The following is an 18,022-nucleotide window of genomic DNA, read 5'->3' as shown; positions in this document are numbered from 1 at the left end:
AAAAATAGATACCACTGCAGTATCTTTCCCTTTAGTCTAATGAAGAGTTGTTTTGGCTTAATAGCATAGTAGTGAGGTTGTACAAGATAGTGTATCCTCATGTGTATGTATACTTGTTAGGGTATATATATACATGTAGTGTAAAAAGAGTATTGAATTATCTTATGTACTGGTGTGTGTGTGTGTGTGTGTGTGTGTGTGTGTGTGTGTGTGTGTGTGTGTGTGTGTGTGTGCGCGTGCGCGCGCACGCGCGCATGCATGCATGCACACAGTAAAAAACCCTACCTTCTTATGATGTAGTATAGCATTGCCTAGAATCTTAGAATTTGTTGTTTTTTAATCATAGTACTGTAATAAACAAACAAATAACTCTACCAATCAGTTGTCATTATATTTTCATTATTCACAGAATGGTAAATTTTCTAATGTTATGTAACATTGAACATTGTTTTATTTTTATTTTTCAGAGAATGCAGAATCAATAGATCTCAAGCAGTTTTTTGACCAGCATTATTCACATATATATTACGTGTTTTTTGAAAATTTTGTGACTATTGAAATTAGTCTAAGACAGAAAGGTAAGAAATAAAAATCAAATATGTGCATTTATTTGTAGTTTAATTCTTTGCATATATGTTTTTAGAATTTCAAACAAGGACTTTGGTTTCTTCCTTTCCCTGATTTAAAACAAAATCAGCATCATGTTTTTACCTTTTCACCTTTAATATGCATTTGATCAGTAGCTACTGTCTATTTTGACTAATTTGCAAATTAGATTGATCCTTTCATGTGTCAGTATGAATGGCCGTAAGACAAGATAGCCATGATGCTAACATAGGTTGTACATTAAAAAAAATCATATGTAGAGTTGTAAAGGACAGACAGTAGTCTGTATGTAATAATTCCAAGAAACAAAAAGGAGCAGCTTGATAGTGGGTCCTTGCTGCCCCACGTGTACCATCAAAGCAGTTCAAAGTTCTGCTTTTGGTAGAACCAACACTGTGAAGGAAGCAAAGACAAGAAGTAGCTGGTTATACCAGGCTGTGATGAGGAAGAGGGTCCATTGCCCACACTAACTCTGCTGATACCTTCCAGACACAGGCCTTATGGGAGGGAATTGCTGCCTCTGCTAAGGAGGCCACCACAGAAAGGAGTTGTCACTGCTGCATATGTATGGACAAACATGTGGGAAGACTACAGTGCCCCAAACAGAGGAAAACTAGCATACTGTGCAGTCTCCCTCTTGCCCAGCAGCCAAGCAGTGTTGAGAAAGATGGAGCAGAGCACATGGGTGGGAAATTCAGGCAGCTTTGCTCAGCTGCTCTGGGGAAACAGAACAAGAGTCAAAAAGAGAGAAGCATTTCCCAGAAGGAGATGCTGGCAATTATCGTGGGCCTGGAAATGTAAGAAGTTGCCCTATGCCAGGGAAATCCCAGCAAAAGGGAATTCAGCCTAGACACAAAAGTGGCAGGATCCAGGGGCAGTCCCAAAAAGGAACTCAAGGCCAGCAAGGCCACATGCCCTTCCTTCCAAGAACAACCAGCAAGCCTGCTAGAGTGGACAGCCATAGGACAGAGCTGCTTGCACTAAGCTATGAGATGTGATGGAATCAAATAATGCCTCCAAAAAACTTTGTGGACAGCAAGGTTGCAACTCAGAAAGGGAATTAGGTTGGCCAGGACCATGTTTGCTTTGCCCCTGATCTGGGTGACGGGGAGGAGATTAAAGCATATAGAGGGATGCAGACAGCAACCTGAGAGTCTGATATGTTCTTAACTTTGTACTGAATCATTGGTTCACCTGTGTTCTAAACCTAAACTAGCTGGCATTCACATGTAGAAGTCATTTGGGTCATGACTGTGAAGCATTTAGGGGTGGGTCATTACTCCCACAGCCCTATTTCATTTTGAAGAAGCCACATGGAATATCATATATTAGAATGTACTGCACTATATCACAGAATTATATTTCATTATCTAATCTTTAGTTGTTGAAAATTTCTCCATCTTTTGAAATTAGGTCATAAGTCCCAAAGGGAAGAATTGGATGCGATACTTTTTATTTTTGAGGTAAGTCTCACATTTCTTACTTTGTTCAAGTATAGATGTTTTGTTCTAATCCCTTATTTTTGTAACAGAAATTTGTGAAGTCAAGGATTATTTCATAATGATTCATATTTTCAGTACTTTAGATATTAGTTAAGGTGCCTTGTTTTTCTTGACCAGATTTTATAAAGCAAATCTTGATCTACTTTGTATAGTCAGGAGTCAAATACCGGAAAAGAGAGGACTGTGGAAGTGCACAGTCCTGTGTGATGGGATGACAGAAGGAAAAATCCCAAATCTTTTGGGAAATATGCCTTTTTTTACTTTCTAATTTTTTATTCTTTTCAGTGGGGATAGGATTATAGGGAATGGAATTTAGGGTTATGGGTTAGGTATGGATAGGCAAATGGTACAATTCCAGAGAGTGAGATAGTATATTTACAACTTGTACAATTATACTAGAAAGAGAGATAAAAAGAAAAACAGCAAATTTTCCGGTATTACTATAGTTACAAATCAATCTATTCTCTAATTGAACCTTCACAATCTTCTTTAATCTATGCTTTCCAGGTTGTCTTTCACGTCTAATTATGAAATTATTCCCTATACAGTATATCCACCAAATATAAGAAAAGTCTGCTCCTGTGTTTTACATTTCCCACACTATTTAAAAACATTTTGTATCTTTTTTTTAAAAAAAGTCTTTGTTGGCATTGTGACCATCAGTAAATCATATATCATCTATAAATCATCTTATCTGCATTTCCTACCATTTTATACCCATCACATCCCACAGTCTTGAACCATTTTATTCATTTAATCCCATTTTATTGTTGAGGTTTTCTTTCCTCCTGAAGGTGGGAGAAAAGGGGAAGGAGTTTAGGAAAGACGGGCAGAAAGGGGGTATATGTTTTCTTGACAACGGAGGAGGGGGAGAAATCGGGGGAAACAAGAAAAGTGGTAGTTTTAGAAGACGAATGGCAGGAGGAAGACGGATGACCAAAGTTGTTTAAGATACCTCAGAAGGGATCAATAAGAGATGGAAGTTGCAAAAACAAAGAATCAGATATAAAAGGGAGGGAAGTGAAATTGCCAATAGAAGGATTAGGACCCGAAGAATGGACAGTACTGGTATGTCCTCGAAGATGGGGTCCCTGGAGGAAGGTAATCCGGCCAGGACCTCTCCAAACGAACGAGAAGCCACTCGAGAGAGACTGGTCCCGCCATCCCTGTTGCGGGACGATATGTGCTATCAGGAGTGGCTGTTTGAGAAAACCAACAGACCAGGAATGAGATTCGGACATGCTCCCCGTTGAAGAAAGAAAGTTATGAAGAGATTTTACCATTGTTATGGATAGATTTTCCTGTTGGTGTTGGGCATGTTGATCCCATAGAGGTTGTTGTTGAGAAACCTAAGAGTTCTATTAACAAAGAGTTTATTATTCAAGAACCCTCTCTCTTGTCGTTTCCTGCCAAAGCCAAGGAACTGTCAGACTCTGACAAGGAACCTGATCACAATTTCTTAGAACTTTATCTCAAAAGATCTTTCTTGTAAATTTAACATGAATTTCTCTGTGGAGATTTTTATTCCTAGTGTATGCTGTATTAATTCTCGTGCTGTGTCTATATTTTGATGAACATCCTCTGGTCACATCTCCATGAACAATGCTAAATACAGTGGTGCCTCGCAAGACGAATGCCTCGTGGGATGAAAAACTCGCAAGATGAACGGTTTTGGCAATGGGGTCGATGACTCGCAAGACAAATGTTCCTATGGCCCTGCTTCGCAAGACGAATGTGAAGGCAGATGTTCCTGCCTCATGTTTGCTGATTTTTAAATGTTGTTCTATGATGTTTAAAAATTTAGTTTTCTGATTAAATTTTTTGAAATCATTTGCACAATATGTATGGCCTTAAAGAGTACTTAATAAACCCTTTGTAAACCAAATTTGACTTTGTTCTGACTTTTTTTGCCCATAGGAACGCATTAATTAGATTTCAATGCATTCCTATGGGAAAACGCATTTTGCAAGACGAATTTTTCGCAAGACGACATTAACTGCGGAACAAATTAAATTCATCTTGCGAGGCACCACTGTAAGTCGTAATTACTTGCGCTGTATCTTCTTTTTGTTCTGGTAGATTCTGGAATCCAAGTATGGCATTGGCTCTTTCCATTTGTAGATTTAATAGAGTAATTTCACCTTGCTTTCATTCCCATTTTAGCTCTCCCATCTCTCTATTCAAGGTCTCCAGTCTTTCTTCTGTTCTTTTTGATCTCCCATCTATTCTGGCTGTTTGTTTTTTATTTTCTTTAAGGGGCGCTGTTTAAGTCTCCTGTCAGCAGATGTCGCTGTATAATCTTACTTTTCTTTCTCAGTCTTATTTATATGTCTGATCCAAGAGGGAGTGGAGCTTCCCTCCAGGTAGAAAGTTCTCACGGTCGCCAAGTCATAACAAAAAAATTTAACGGATTCGCAAATGCTTTGAATATAATTTGATATTGATATTTCAGATAGTCATGGGAGCTAAGCTTTTATCTTAGATTGCTCTGCTTTCGTGGCAAGGTAGTTTTCTCCCTCTTTTTCTCCTCTCTCTGCTTCTTCCAATCCAAATGGGGGAAGGGAGCCTGGCTCGCTTCTACCATGACAGTAAGATTTTTTAAAAAGGTAAAGTCCATTTTACTGACTCTTTATATCTATCACTTTTCTGTGTGGTTATTTGGGTCCATGGATATTTTCCTTACATGAACAGATATTTTAACTTACTCAGAGTCTCTTGTTGAGAGATTTCCAACATCCTTTTGCACTCTCTCACTCTCTGTTTGGGGTGTTCCCATTTCTTTGCCAAGACATCTTCCTCATCAGTTCATGCACTCAGAGGCGACTTTGTAGGGGGAACCACCATTCACCAATCCCATTCCCCCCTTTTGTCGTCTCTGCTGCTTCAGATACCACTTCTCCTAGAGGCTTCCTCTCCACCCTGGTTTTGGGGGGGGGCGGAACTGAGGGGTCCCAGTCAGTTTCAAGAACTTGCCTTGGGAAATATACTTTTATAGATTGTATTTGTGGTTTCTATTTAATACATGGACATCTTATCTACTAGTGGCTGCAATAAACATTTGATAAAATGTGCAAGAAAAGCTTATTTTCTTGCTTGCAATCTGATCTGATAATGTTGAATTTTGAAGAATTTTGTACCCCTAAACATCAATTACATATTTTAGTTTGTATTCTTGAATACGTATAAGAAATTAGCTTGTGGTGGCTTTATTAATTGCACAAAAGAAGTGTGTGCTGACAGAAATCTGAAGTGCCAGTTTATGTACAATTCTAAGACAACCTTGAATATCTTGTCACAGATCATCGCAGCTTCTAGAATTGCAGTGACTATTACTGTCATTTCAAACCAGATTTCTTTTATCCCATGAAGTGGTTTAAATATTTGTTTAAATATTTAAGTGCATTTGTTGGATGCTATTGCTCCTAAGCAGTAACACACAAAACTTTATTCAGATGAAAAAATATTGGCAAAATTGTGTGAATCCAAAAGCTCTGTATTGAAAGGTAGGGTGACTTTACATTCCTTTGAAGATGAGGCAGGATATGAATGTTTTAAATAATCTGAAATAGCATCATGTTCTTTATAAATGTATACTGTTTGTAACATTTACCAAGTATCATTTAATGGCTTATAATTTTTATCATATTTAGGGCCCAAGGCCAACAATCCAAGGTGCTCAAGGCCAGCTGATATGTGATGAATGCGAATTCATCTCAACCAAGGGTGTTACAAATTACTTAGGACTACTCTCACATTAGCCTAACTTTGTGCTGGCTTATTGGCTGCATCCTTGGACTACAGGAGTTTTGTACTGTGACTTAGGTCTTACCTCGCCCCGATTCTTTGCCATTTTCCTTCCTTCCTCCCTTCCTTCCTTCCTTCCTTCCTTCCTTCCTTCCTTCCTTCCTTCCTTCCGTCTCTTCCCTTTCCTTGCTCTTCTGTCACCACATTCAAAGCCCATTATAGTTGGCACATCTTAAAATTAAGATTGCACTGTTAGATATTTTGCATTTTTATTCCTGGTGCATGCATTTCTGAAGCCTAATAGGGAACTATTTTATCCAAATAACTTGACTGTGTATTTGTTGATTCTTAATTTTGTAGAAAATTTTACAACTTCTTCCAGAAAGAATTCATCAAAGATGGCAGTTTCACAGTATTGGTAAGTGTTGGTAGCAGGGTAAAAGCATTTTTATTTTTACTCATTCAATTAGAAATTTTAAGCATTAGCAGAAAACAAACTAGCAATCTGATTTATGAATTATTTTCAACAATCATTTCAAATGTTCTTTGGAGCATGAGAGAAGAGATATAGATGTAATAGATGAAAGTCATGAATTAGCAGGTCCCAAGAACTGGACATATTCCACACTTTAGTGTTACATCTCTTTTATATACTGTGTCTCGTCTTCTGATTTTGTGTGAGTCTTCTGCCCCTTGATGCCATATGGTGGTAATTTTGAATGGAGCTTAATCACTTTGTGGGGGTGTTGCTTTGTGTGGCAAAATGCACGTCTGCTCTGTAGGCTTCTTTCTGAAAAACAGAGCAGCAGGACAGAAACAGGCGATCTGTGGTTGGAACATGCTAACTCAAGAATCTCTTTTATTCCCTATGGAGTAACAGTGTAATCTTGGGCATGTTTATGCAAATATAAGTTCTTTTGACTGCAGTGTTGATGTATAGGCCTCTTAAAAGAGAACAATTTAATTTTTTTTATTTATAATTTTAATCCAGTTTGTTGGAATCTTTGTTATTGTCTCATTGTTTCCTTATACAGTATGTTCTTTTACACATGTTTTGTAATACTGTAGTTTTTGTAAATTTATAAATACTCGTTGTAATGTTTTGTAGGGAAGTATTCTGCAATTTAAAAAAAAAAGTTACCACCCGCAGGTTATCTCCAGTAAATTGTATAGAATTACAGCCTAAGGTAAATTAAGAAACATTCCATACATATACAGCATTCATTGATTATTTTAAAAGGATCAGTGCAGCACATTCTAGAAACACAGTGGACAAAAACTGCTACTTTGTATAATAATTCACACAAGAGTAGGTCCAATGAATCAGTGGTGATTTGAAGTTCCATTGATTCAAATGAGCCTACCCTAACAGGACTTACTTTAGCATAGTGAGTGGGCCCACTTGGACCATGGAGCTGACTCACCAAATCCCCACTGACTTGGTGGACCTACTCTAGCTATTTACTACACAAAGCAATAGGATTTTGACCAGTGAATTTGTTAATTTGCAGAAAACTCCTGATTGGAATTTTAAATTAAAATTTAAAAATTTTAAATAGTATTATGATATTTACATTTTCCTTCAATCATGAATAATTTATATGTTGTACTCTTCAAAAGTCTATCTAGTGGTATAGCCTCTATTGCATGTTTATGGCACACTAGCTACCACCTATGCAAGTATGATACATGCAAATAATTTTATTTTTATGGGAAAAGTACAGCTCTGATTAAATAGCTAGATAAGGTGATCTTTTCTCCCTTCTGGCACAGAGACAGTTGCCAGAAGACATCAAGCTCACCAAGAGTAATATAGAGATTGCCAAGGACTTGTTAGGAATGCTCTTTATCAAGTCTGACCGAGAACTCTCACAACTCATGACCATGAAGCAAAAAATACTGAATGTGTGATTTTCTTTTCAGGTTTGGTTTTAAAGAAATTACTTCACACAGGGAATTCTTTAAAGGTATGGCTGGTAGCTTTTAGGCATTCATTTTGTTTAGAAGAAGAGGATGTAGATAGAATTGTTAATATTGTTTTAAATCTTTAGATGTCTCACTAAATATAGTTAGATGAATTTTAATCAGAATAATAAATTAAGTTTTATTTGTAAATAAATGTGAAATTAAAACATTTTATTCCTTCATTCTTTTAAGATTCGTCGTGAAGGTGTACGACTCTTCCTCTTATGGTTGCAAGGTCTTCAAAATAATTGTAGTAAAGAACAGCTGTGTATGTTTTCTTGTTTAATTCCTGGATTTCCACCACCACAGTCTGAGCATGGCCCTCGAACACTAGATAATCTCATAAACCCTCTTCTATATGTTCAAGAAAGTAAGTATGTAGTAGTGTATTTGTCAAATGTATTTATGATTATCAGCACAATGCTGTGTATATTTACTCAGAGGTAAATCACTTTACATATAATATTGATTTTAATAACTAAGACTGAGAATGCAATAGATATATCATATATGGTTTTGTGCACCACAGAAGACCTGCTGAACCCTGTGTTCACCCTCCTCCTCTTTGGACGCTTATAGATTGCAGTGTGCCAGCCATTATGTATGATAGTATGCTTGTCCCTTGTGTAATTCAGATCTTCTCAACACTTTAGTTCTCAGTTTACAGTACTCCTCTGCCCAGAAAAAAGCCTAACTAAAATCCTGTTGGACAACTTCATAAATTGGCCCTGGCAAATGACTGGATTGCTACAAGAGGCATGATCCTAGCTGTCATAACCACCAGGAAGGAATAGGAAATACAGCAGGAAGGGACTTGCTGAATTCTGTGGTGATTCTTCTGTTTGTTTGTATGATTCTGAGTGTCTGGGATGCTTCCTGAATATTGCAGTAATTCAGACTAACTCATAGTTAAGCACAGTGTGAAACGACATGTGTTCATTTATTTGGAAACTATTATTTTATCCTTATTTTACTGGTTGGGAAGAACCCCCAGGCAAAATCCATTGTGTATTAATGTACATAAACCGAGGATAATAGAACTCTTCATTGCTTTCAAGCTGAAATATACTGCCTTGACAACTTGCACGTTTGTTTTATGAACAGCACAAGTGACTGCAGAAGAAATTATTCCACTTGTCCCTCCACAATCAGGAGATAAAGGACAGGATGATCTAACAAGCTATTTTTTAGAAGCACTTTTGAAATACATAGTGATTCAGGTATGTTGTCTTGGTTCACTTTTTAAGGATAATCAGCTTTTCTAATTAGCATATGCTTTCAATGTTGGTGATTATCTGAATTTGACTACAATATATTTTGTTTATTAAACTTACAGAGACTTAGTTTGGGTTTAGGTTTAGTGTATATATAACAAATTTGATCCAGGGTAGATGCAGGCAATTGGGTTGGCTACAGCAGAGTTCTCTATCCCATCCTTTACATTGTATCTCCACATTCTTCAAAATACAGAGTAAAGGGATGTGGGATTTCCTGCATGGAATTACTTCTGATGCAGGGGGAGATGGATCCGCAAAAATCCAGCTACCAGAATTTTTGTTCAAAATTCAAAATCATCATGTAGTTTTTGTTAGTCAGATTGGATTCATACCCCTCCCCAAATATTTGAATATAATAAAAATGTGTCCTTAAGTTTTCTTAGATTTGTTATCTCTGATTCCTTGGAAGTCCTACATCTGGCTAAATTCTGATTAATTTTAGGGAATGTGACAGAGTAATAATAAGTGGGTGGGAGAGTGTGGAACCAAGCAAGGGCCCTGTCAGCTTGCTTAATCATAGGATAATGAATTTGGAAGGTACCTATAAGGCCGTTGAGTCTACCCCTTAATGCAGGTATATAGTGTCATGGTAAATTTTATTTATTTATTTATTTATTTATTGGACTTATATACTGCCCCATAGCGCTACAAGCACTCTCCGGGCGGTTTACAATTTTTAATTATACAGGCTACACATTGCCCCCCCCCAGCAAGCTGGGTACTCATTTTACCGACCTTGGAAGGATGGAAGGCTGAGTCAACCTTGAGCCGGCTACCTGGGATTTGAACCCCAGGTCGTGAGCACAGTTTTAGCTGCAGTACAGCGTTTTAACCACTGCGCCATGAGGCCCTTTTTAAAATTAATTATGGTGCTAATATACAGATTAAAGGATATCTGCTAGGTGGTGGTCGAAATTTCTCTTGAATGTCCCCGGTGTTGAAGTACTCAGCACTTCTTGAGATAATTGATTCCATTGCTATATTGCTCTAACACACTTGGGAAGTTTTTCCTGATATTCAACCAGAATCTGGTTTCCTGTAATTTGAGCCCATTGTTGCGTGTCTTGCACTCTGGATTGATTGAAAACAGGTCCTGCCCCTCCTCTGTATGACAGCTTTTCAAGTACAGTGGTGCCCCGCATAGCGACGATAATCCGTTCTGAAAAAATCGTTGCTATCCAGATTCGTCGCTATGCGGGGTAAAAAAGCCCATAGGAACGCATTAAAACACGTTTAATGCGTTCCTATGGGCAAAAAACTCACCGTTATCCAGAAATCCTCCATGCGGCCGCCATTTTCCTTGCCCAGTAAGCAAGGAAAGGGCGCGAAAACACTGCGGGCGGCCGTTTTCTTTACCCGGTGGCCATTTTGGAACCGCCGATCAGCTGTTAAAAAAAAACATCGCTATGTGAAAATCGGTAAGCGAAACACTTACCGATCATCGCAAAGCGATTTTCGGCCATCTAAAACATTGTTATGTGATCACTTTTGCGATCAGAAAAAACGCGTCGCTATGCGGATTCGTCGTTAAATGAATCGCTCGTTATGCGGGGCACCACTGTATATGAAAAGTGCTATCATATCCCGCCTCTATCCTCTTTTTTTCAAGGATACACATGCAATTCTTTCAGTTTTCCCCCATAGGTCTTGGTTTCCAGCCCTCTGATCATCCTTGTTGCCCTCCTCTGAACTTGTTCCAATTGTCAGCATATTTGAAGTGCAGTGTCCAGAACTGGACAAAGTACTCAAGATGAGGTCTAACCAATGCCAAATAGAGAGGAACCAGATTATGCAGCCCAAATTAACATCTGCCTTTTTTGTAGCCACATCACACTGTTGGCTCATATTTAGCTTGTGATCTACGATGTTTCCACGATTCTTCTCGTTGTTTGAGCCAAGTATCCCCCATCTTGTAACTGTGTGTTTGGTTTCTTTCTCCTAGGTGCAGTACTTTGCACTTATCCCTGTTAAATTTCATTCTGTTGCTTTCAGCCCAGTGTTCAAGTCTATCCACATCATTTTGAATTTTGTTTCTGTCCTCCAGAGTATTAGCTATTTCACTCAATTTTGTGTCATCCGCAAATTTGATTAACATTCCCTGTATTCCCTGATCCAGGTTATTAATAAAAATATTGAATAGCACTAGCCCTGGCATACCCCACGTGTTACCTCCTCCCAGTTTGAGAAGGAACCTCAATTATACTCAAAGGGTTAATCATCATCCTTTGAGTACAGTTCTGTAGCCAACTGCATATCCACCTGACTGTTCCTTTAACCAGCCCACATCTAGTTAACTTGCTAATCAGAATATCATGGAGCACTTTGTCAAAAGCTTTGCTGAAGTCAAGATTCACTATGTCTACTTCATTACCTCTATGTATGAGGGAGGTTACCCAATCAATAAATGAAATCAGGTTAGTTTGGCATGATTTGTTCTTGACAAATCCATGTTGACTTCTGGTTATTACTGCATTGTTTTCTTGATGTTTGCATAGTGACCTCTTCGTAATCTGTTCCAGAAAATTCCCTGGGATTAGTATCTGGCTGATTGGCCTGTAGTTCCCAGGTTTCACCCTTTTGCCCTTTTTGAAGATAAACATTAGCCCTCTTCCAATAGTCTGGCATATCACCTGTTTCCCATGATTTCAAGAAGATAATGGAAAGCGGTTCTGAGAGATCTTCAGTCGGGTCCTTCAATATTTTTGGATGCAATTCATCTGGCCCTGGACATTTGAATTCATTAAAGGTAGTAAGGTATTCCTTGACTTTTTTAAAATCAATTTCCAGCTGCAGTCCTGTCCCCTCCACTTGCATTTCAGATTTGTCTGGAGGGTCATAGTCTGTCCTTTGGGAAAAGACTGAGCTGAAATAGGAATTGAGCAATTCTGCATTTCTTTGCCTTCTGTTATCATTTTTCCATCTTCATTGAGTAGCTAAGACACTGTTTCTTTGTCTTTTGCTATGCACAGACCTGAAGAATGCTTTTTGTTGCTTTTAGTGTCTAGCAAACCTCAGCTCATTCTCAGCTTTTGCCTTCCTGATGCCATCCCTGCAATTCCTTGCTACTTGTCTCTACTCTTCCTTTGTGGCCTGGCCTTGTTTCTGCTTCCTATTGTGACAAACCCAGACCTACTGGGATCTGTCACACAGTTTACACTAAGCTGCCACCAACCATTCCCTTTAAGAAGTCACACAGACCAGGGATGGATTTTTAAACAATAAAAGAATTAGGTTTATTTAAATACACACACAGGGATAATAAAATAATCAGGTGAATAGGATAAAGTAACGTGGCTTATTCTCACTCATACAAGCATACAGTTTGGTTCACACAGAACCCTTAACTTGAAGCACAGACCCTGAACCTATCAGTTCTGGCTAACCAACAGACACCTGAACCTATCAGGTTGGTACTCTGACACACAGTAGTACCCTGTCTGACACACAGACTTCCACAACAGCTTCTTCTTCCCAGCTGCTGCTTCGTCACAACCCAGTGTCTCTCAGTGTCTCCCTCTCTTCACCACACAGGCATCACATATTTATACAGTACAGCCCCTCCTCCTGATGTCCCGCCTTCCACTCCCCATAGGATGGAACTTTCCCTCCAAACCCATGACAGACAGGTAACATCAGTGCTGTATGTAACACCTCCCCTCTTTATAAGTTGTTTTGTAGGGGGAAAGCTAACGTGCTTTTCACCAAAAAACAACCTGTATAAAATACACAACAACAGTTATACATACCATATTATACTTACTCATACTTACACTCTAAGTTAAACCATAGCAAATAGGCATTTAAACATTTACCATATACATTACATCAATTTACCTTTATTCATACAAACCAAATTCAAAACCAGGTACATTTTACTTTTTGTCATCATTATATACACATAGTCCATATTCTTTCGCCGTCTTCAATCTTCAGGTCTTCTTGATAAGGCGTCAGCAACACAGTTCACTGACCCTCTGACCACCTTCACTTCAAAGTCATAGTCCTGTAGGTTTAAAGCCCACCTCATAAGTTTGCTATTGTGGGTTTTCATTGTCTTTAACCATTGCAATGGTGAATGGTCAGTACACAGAACAAAATGTCTTCCCCAGATGTAAGGCTTGGCCTTCTGGATCGCGTAGACTATGGCCAAACACTCCTTCTCCACGGTTGCCAAATGTCTCTCACCTTTTTGAAGTTTCCTACTCAGGTAGGACACTGGATGCTGGTCACCATTCTCATCCTCCTGGCACAGAACTGCTCCTACCCCGCTGTTAGACGCATCGGTGTAGATGATGAACTCCCGGTCGAAGTCTGGAGCACGCAGGACAGGATAGTTGATTAACGCCTCCTTCAACCTCTGGAACGCCGCCTCACAGTCGCTGGTCCACGGGATGCGGTCATCAGCCTTCTTCCTCGTCAGATCGGTCAGCGGAGCCGCAATCTCGCTAAACCTCGGGATGAACTTTCTGTAGTAGCCCACCAACCCAAGAAATGATTTGACCTTTTTCTTGGTGTTGGGTCTAGGCCAATCACGAACAGCTTCTATTTTGGCCTCCAGGGGTTTTATCACTCCTCCCCCTACCATGTGACCCAAGTATTTTATTTCTGGGCTACCCAGCTGACACTTGCTGGCCTTTACTGTTAGCCCTGCTGCACTTAACCTCTGCAGCACTAACTCCAGGTGTATCAGGTGATCTTCCCAGGTATTACTGAAGATCCCTATGTCGTCAATGTAGGCCACTGTAAAGTCACTGAGCCCTGCCAAGGTCTGGTCCATCAGCCTTTGGAATGTGGCTGGTGCATTTCTGAGACCAAAGCTCAGGACTCGAAACTCATAGAGACCAAAAGGGCTGCAAAAGGCAGTCTTTTCTTGATCCCTGGGATCAATTCTTAATTGCCAATATCCCTTTACCAGGTCCAATGATGAGATGAACCGACAACCCCCTATGGTTTCAATCAGGTTGTCTAGCCTGGGCATTGGGTAGGCATCAGGAGTGGTTACACGGTTTAATTTCCTGTAATCAACACAAAACCTAATGCTCCCATCAGGCTTGTCCACAAGGACTATCGGAGAGGACCAAGGACTAGAAGAGGGGGCGATTATGTTCTCCCTCAGCATCTCGTCCAGCTCCTTCCGCACCTTGTCCCTATAGGGTCCCGTTACTCGGTATGGGGATACTGCCTGCGGGGGTGCATCCCCTGTGTGGATCCGATGCATCACTCCCTTCACTATCCCCGGCTTGTTGGAAAACACCTGTTGATATTTACTAAGCAGCATTTTTAGTTCTTGCTGCTGGTCTTGGGTGAGTGCAGGACTGATCTTTACCTCCTCTGGGTTGTATTTTACTTCCCCTCTACCCTCCCAGAAGGGTAATTCCGCTTCCTCACTCTCAGCTGCTTTTATCGCGAATAAAACCCTCTGTTCCCCTCTGTAGTAGGGTTTTAGGGCATTCACATGAACCACCCTCCTTGCTTGGTTCTCCTCCTGCTCTATTAGGTAGTTCAGGTCTGACATCTTGGAAATGACCCTATATGGTCCTGCCCATTTGAGCTGCAGTTTATTCTCTCTGCAGGGCCTAAGCCAAAGCACTTCCTCCCCTGGGTCAAAGTGCCTCTCTCTAGCTTTGTGGTCATACCATGTTTTCTGTCTGACCTTCTGAGCTTGCAGGTTTTCTGCTGCCAGCTCTAGATTTCTTTTTAGGTCATTCATCAAGGTGTCTATGTATGTCACAACGTCTTGTGGGTCATCCTGGGTGATCTGCTCCCAATTTTGTTTGATCAAATCAAGGGGCCCTTTCACCCTTCTCCCAAACAAAAGTTCAAATGGACTAAACCCGGTGCTGGCTTGTGGCACTGATCGATAAGCAAACAAAAGGGATTGCAGCTTCTGGTCCCAATTGTTTGGATTCTCTGCCAAGTAAGCCCTAATCATGCGCATTAGAGTCCCATTGAACTTCTCAGTTAACCCATTACTTTCAGGATGATAAGCAGTGGTTTCCTTGTGCTTAATTCCACAGATTTGCCATAAGCGCTTCATGAGCTTTGATGTGAACGATGCGCCCAAATCTGTGATTATCTCTGAGGCAAATCCCATCCTGGACATATACCCCACCAAAGCATCGGCCACTGTGTTAGTTTCAATGTTAGCCAAGGGTATGGCTTCAGGATACCTTGTGGCATGGTCCACAATTGTTAGAATGAACCTGTTCCCCCTCTTTGTGGCCTTGGGCAAAGGTCCCACAATATCCACCCCTATGCATTTGAACGGAGTGTCAATCACAGGCAAAGGGCACAACTTTGCTTTGGTCCTGTCGCGGTTATTCCCCTGCCTTTGACACACATCACATTGTTTACAGAACTCCCTGATCTGCTTCCCTATGTCAGGCCAGTAGAAATTCTGTGTGATTCTCTGCTGTGTTTTGTTCACTCCTAAGTGCGCAGCAAACATGTCAGAGTGACCCCTTTGTAAGATCATGGGGCGATACTTTTCAGGTACCACCAGCTGACTTCTGATCCCATCTCCCCCTTTTGAGATATTCCTCAGGGTTTCTCTATATAAAATCCCCTTTTTCTCCAGAAATCTCACTGGGGTTTCAGGTGTTAGCTGGGCGTCAGCCACCTGTTCAAAACACTTTTGGAGAGTGGCGTCTGCCTTTTGCTCCTGTCCAAATCTGCTGTCTGTGGTTAAGGTTTCCACCACAGCTTCTGAACTTCCCCCACCTGCTTCCGTCTCTGGCTCATCATTACCCCCCTGAACTGTCCCTGTGGTGGCTTGTGAGCGTGTAATCACTAGCACCCGTTTCACATGTTCAGCCAGGTCATTTCCCACGAGCACGGCTGCTGGCAGAGTCGATGAAATCGCTAGCCGCCAAACTCCCCTCCAGCCTTGAAAGTTGACAGGTACCTCTGCTACTGGCAGAGAGATTACCTGCCCCTCAATCCCTGCCACCTTTATGCTCTCATTTGGGATTATAAACTCCCTAGGAATAATATCTGGATGGCACAGGGTTACCTGGGAACAAGTGTCCCGCAGCCCCCTATACTGACGGTCAAGTATTCCTACGTCCACCCCTGCTGTCTCAAACAACTGAGAATCTGTTTTCACCAGCAAGCAGCGCTTTACCTCCACAAGAGGACCATTTTCCTCAGCCTGATCAGCAGAGGTAGCTGTTCCAGACTGAGTAGCCATGGCAACTGGCTCCCTCAGTGACACTGAGCCTTGCTCTTTCTGGACACAGAACACAGCTTTTGGCTTGGTCCCACTAGCATTCTGAGGCACCATTCCTTTTAGCTGCTTTAATTTCTCACACTCTGAGATTAGATGACCCTTTCCCTGACAGAAATAGCATTTTCTGGTGTATTTTGATTCTCTCTCATCTTGTTTTGGTTTTCCCTCCAAAATCTGAGGTCTTAGTTTCATGTCTGAGGGCTTCCCTTCACCATGGGCCCCTCCCCCTTGCTGGCTTTTCCCTGGTCCCTGAGAGTACTTGCTGTAGGTTTCTTTGGGTTTACCTACAGATTTCCCCTCACCCAAGGGCTTTCTTATTTGGGAGATAAAATCTGCGATCTCTGCGGCTGCTGCCACAGATTTCGGTTTCCTTTCCCTCACCTGGAATTTCAATTCCCCATGCAGGACTGAATAGAACTGTTCCAGTGCTATCAAGTCTTTAAGCTGCTCATAGGTCTCTGTCCCTTCCTGCGATAGCCATTTCTCAAGCAGCCTCACCAATTGGGCCCCCACTTGGGTAAAAGTCTGTTCTGGTTTTTTTGTGAGGGACCTGAATCTTTGTCTCAGCTGTTCCGCATTTATCCCATGTCTTGCAAACACCAGTTTTTTAAACTCTGCAAAATCTTTCATCAGTTCCTCAGGCATCTCGGCATAAACCTCAGCCAGGCTACCACTGATTAAAGATCGCATGATGGTCATCTTCTCAGTTTCCCTCACTGAGAAGTCCACAAACGCTCTTTCCACTAAGGAAAAGAACACCTCGGGACAATCTCCCTTGTGGTACACAGGGAATTTCTTCAGGTCAGCCTTAGACAATTGGCCTCCCTCAGAATCCCTATTGTTATTATTGTTCTGGTTCATCATTTCCAATTTTCTTAACTCATACGCCATCCTTTCTTTTTCCAGAGCAATTTTCTCTCTCTCTAATCTTTCTTCTCTTTCCAATCTCTCTCTCTCTAATTCAAATTGCCGCTGTTTCTCTCTTTCCCTTTCCTCCACTTCAAATTGCCTCATCCTCAGTTCATGCTGTTGGGCTATGAGCAATTTTCTAAGTTCTGGGTTCTGCTCTACTGTGCTGTCACCCTGCACTGAGCCAAATTCATCCTCAGAACCTTGGTCAATCTGGGGGTCTTTCACTTCACTCATTTCGGCCATCTGGCTTCGAGTCAAGGGCATAATCCCCCCTCAGAACAGGCTGCTTTAAAAGTCAAGCCTCAAAATAAAACGACCACTTTTTTCCTTTTTGCCTCAGAACCAGCTCTCCCTAGAGATTGCTGCTGTTCTTCAGCACTAACTTGCAACAGTATCGAGTCAGAGCCTACCCCCCTCTGCTGGGCCTCTCAGCTGGCAAGCTAGCTCGCTGTTGCTACGCAGTTTTGCCTCAGCTTTTTCCCGCCAAAACTAGGCTGCCTCAGAGCACCTTAATCTAAGTCTCCCCAGTTGGCACGTTCTTCTACTAGCGCACCTCCCCGTGAGGTACACCTAGAAGATTACCTACGCGCCTCAGACTGTCCCTGACTAGACCCCCCTTGCTCTGGGCACACTTGCCAAGGCTTTGCTGGACTGCTGGACAACTGGACCAGTCGTATCCCACACGCTGGACACCAATCAATGTGACAAACCCAGACCTACTGGGATCTGTCACACAGTTTACACTAAGCTGCCACCAACCATTCCCTTTAAGAAGTCACACAGACCAG

The 18,022-nt window shown here is 41.1% G+C and overlaps 2 protein-coding genes across 19 annotated transcripts in view; one reads left to right on the top strand and one right to left on the bottom strand.

Moving 5' to 3' along the window:
- The window catches only part of RALGAPA1 (Ral GTPase activating protein catalytic subunit alpha 1), a 208,115-nt gene that overhangs the window by 14,141 nt on the left and 175,952 nt on the right, over positions 1-18,022 (top strand). For all 18 annotated transcript variants that reach the window (XR_013544636.1, XR_012082600.2, XM_072986374.2 and 15 more), the window contains exons 2-7: positions 468-578; positions 2,020-2,069; positions 6,213-6,270; positions 7,776-7,819; positions 8,010-8,187; positions 8,922-9,037. Coding sequence is in view for 16 of the 18 variants with exons in the window: in XM_072986374.2 (XP_072842475.1) it covers positions 468-578; positions 2,020-2,069; positions 6,213-6,270; positions 7,776-7,819; positions 8,010-8,187; positions 8,922-9,037 (557 nt within the window). In the remaining 2 variants the exon portion in view is untranslated. The remainder of the gene's footprint in view (positions 1-467; positions 579-2,019; positions 2,070-6,212; positions 6,271-7,775; positions 7,820-8,009; positions 8,188-8,921; positions 9,038-18,022) is intronic.
- On the bottom strand, positions 12,301-17,654 carry LOC144588893 (uncharacterized). The gene is made up of 2 exons (XM_078392427.1): positions 17,536-17,654; positions 12,301-17,331 (listed from the first exon to the last, which is right to left on the bottom strand). The coding sequence occupies exon 2, from the start codon at positions 17,211-17,213 to the stop codon at positions 13,017-13,019; it is 4,197 nt and encodes a 1,398-aa protein (XP_078248553.1). The 5' UTR covers positions 17,214-17,331; positions 17,536-17,654; the 3' UTR covers positions 12,301-13,016.

The sequence above is a fragment of the Pogona vitticeps genome, chromosome 1 (assembly GCF_051106095.1).
Source record: "Pogona vitticeps strain Pit_001003342236 chromosome 1, PviZW2.1, whole genome shotgun sequence".
Classification (NCBI taxonomy): Eukaryota; Metazoa; Chordata; class Lepidosauria; order Squamata; family Agamidae; genus Pogona; species Pogona vitticeps.
The sequence above is the reverse complement of the archived record's forward strand: the minus strand, read 5'-3'. Positions and strand labels throughout refer to the sequence as shown.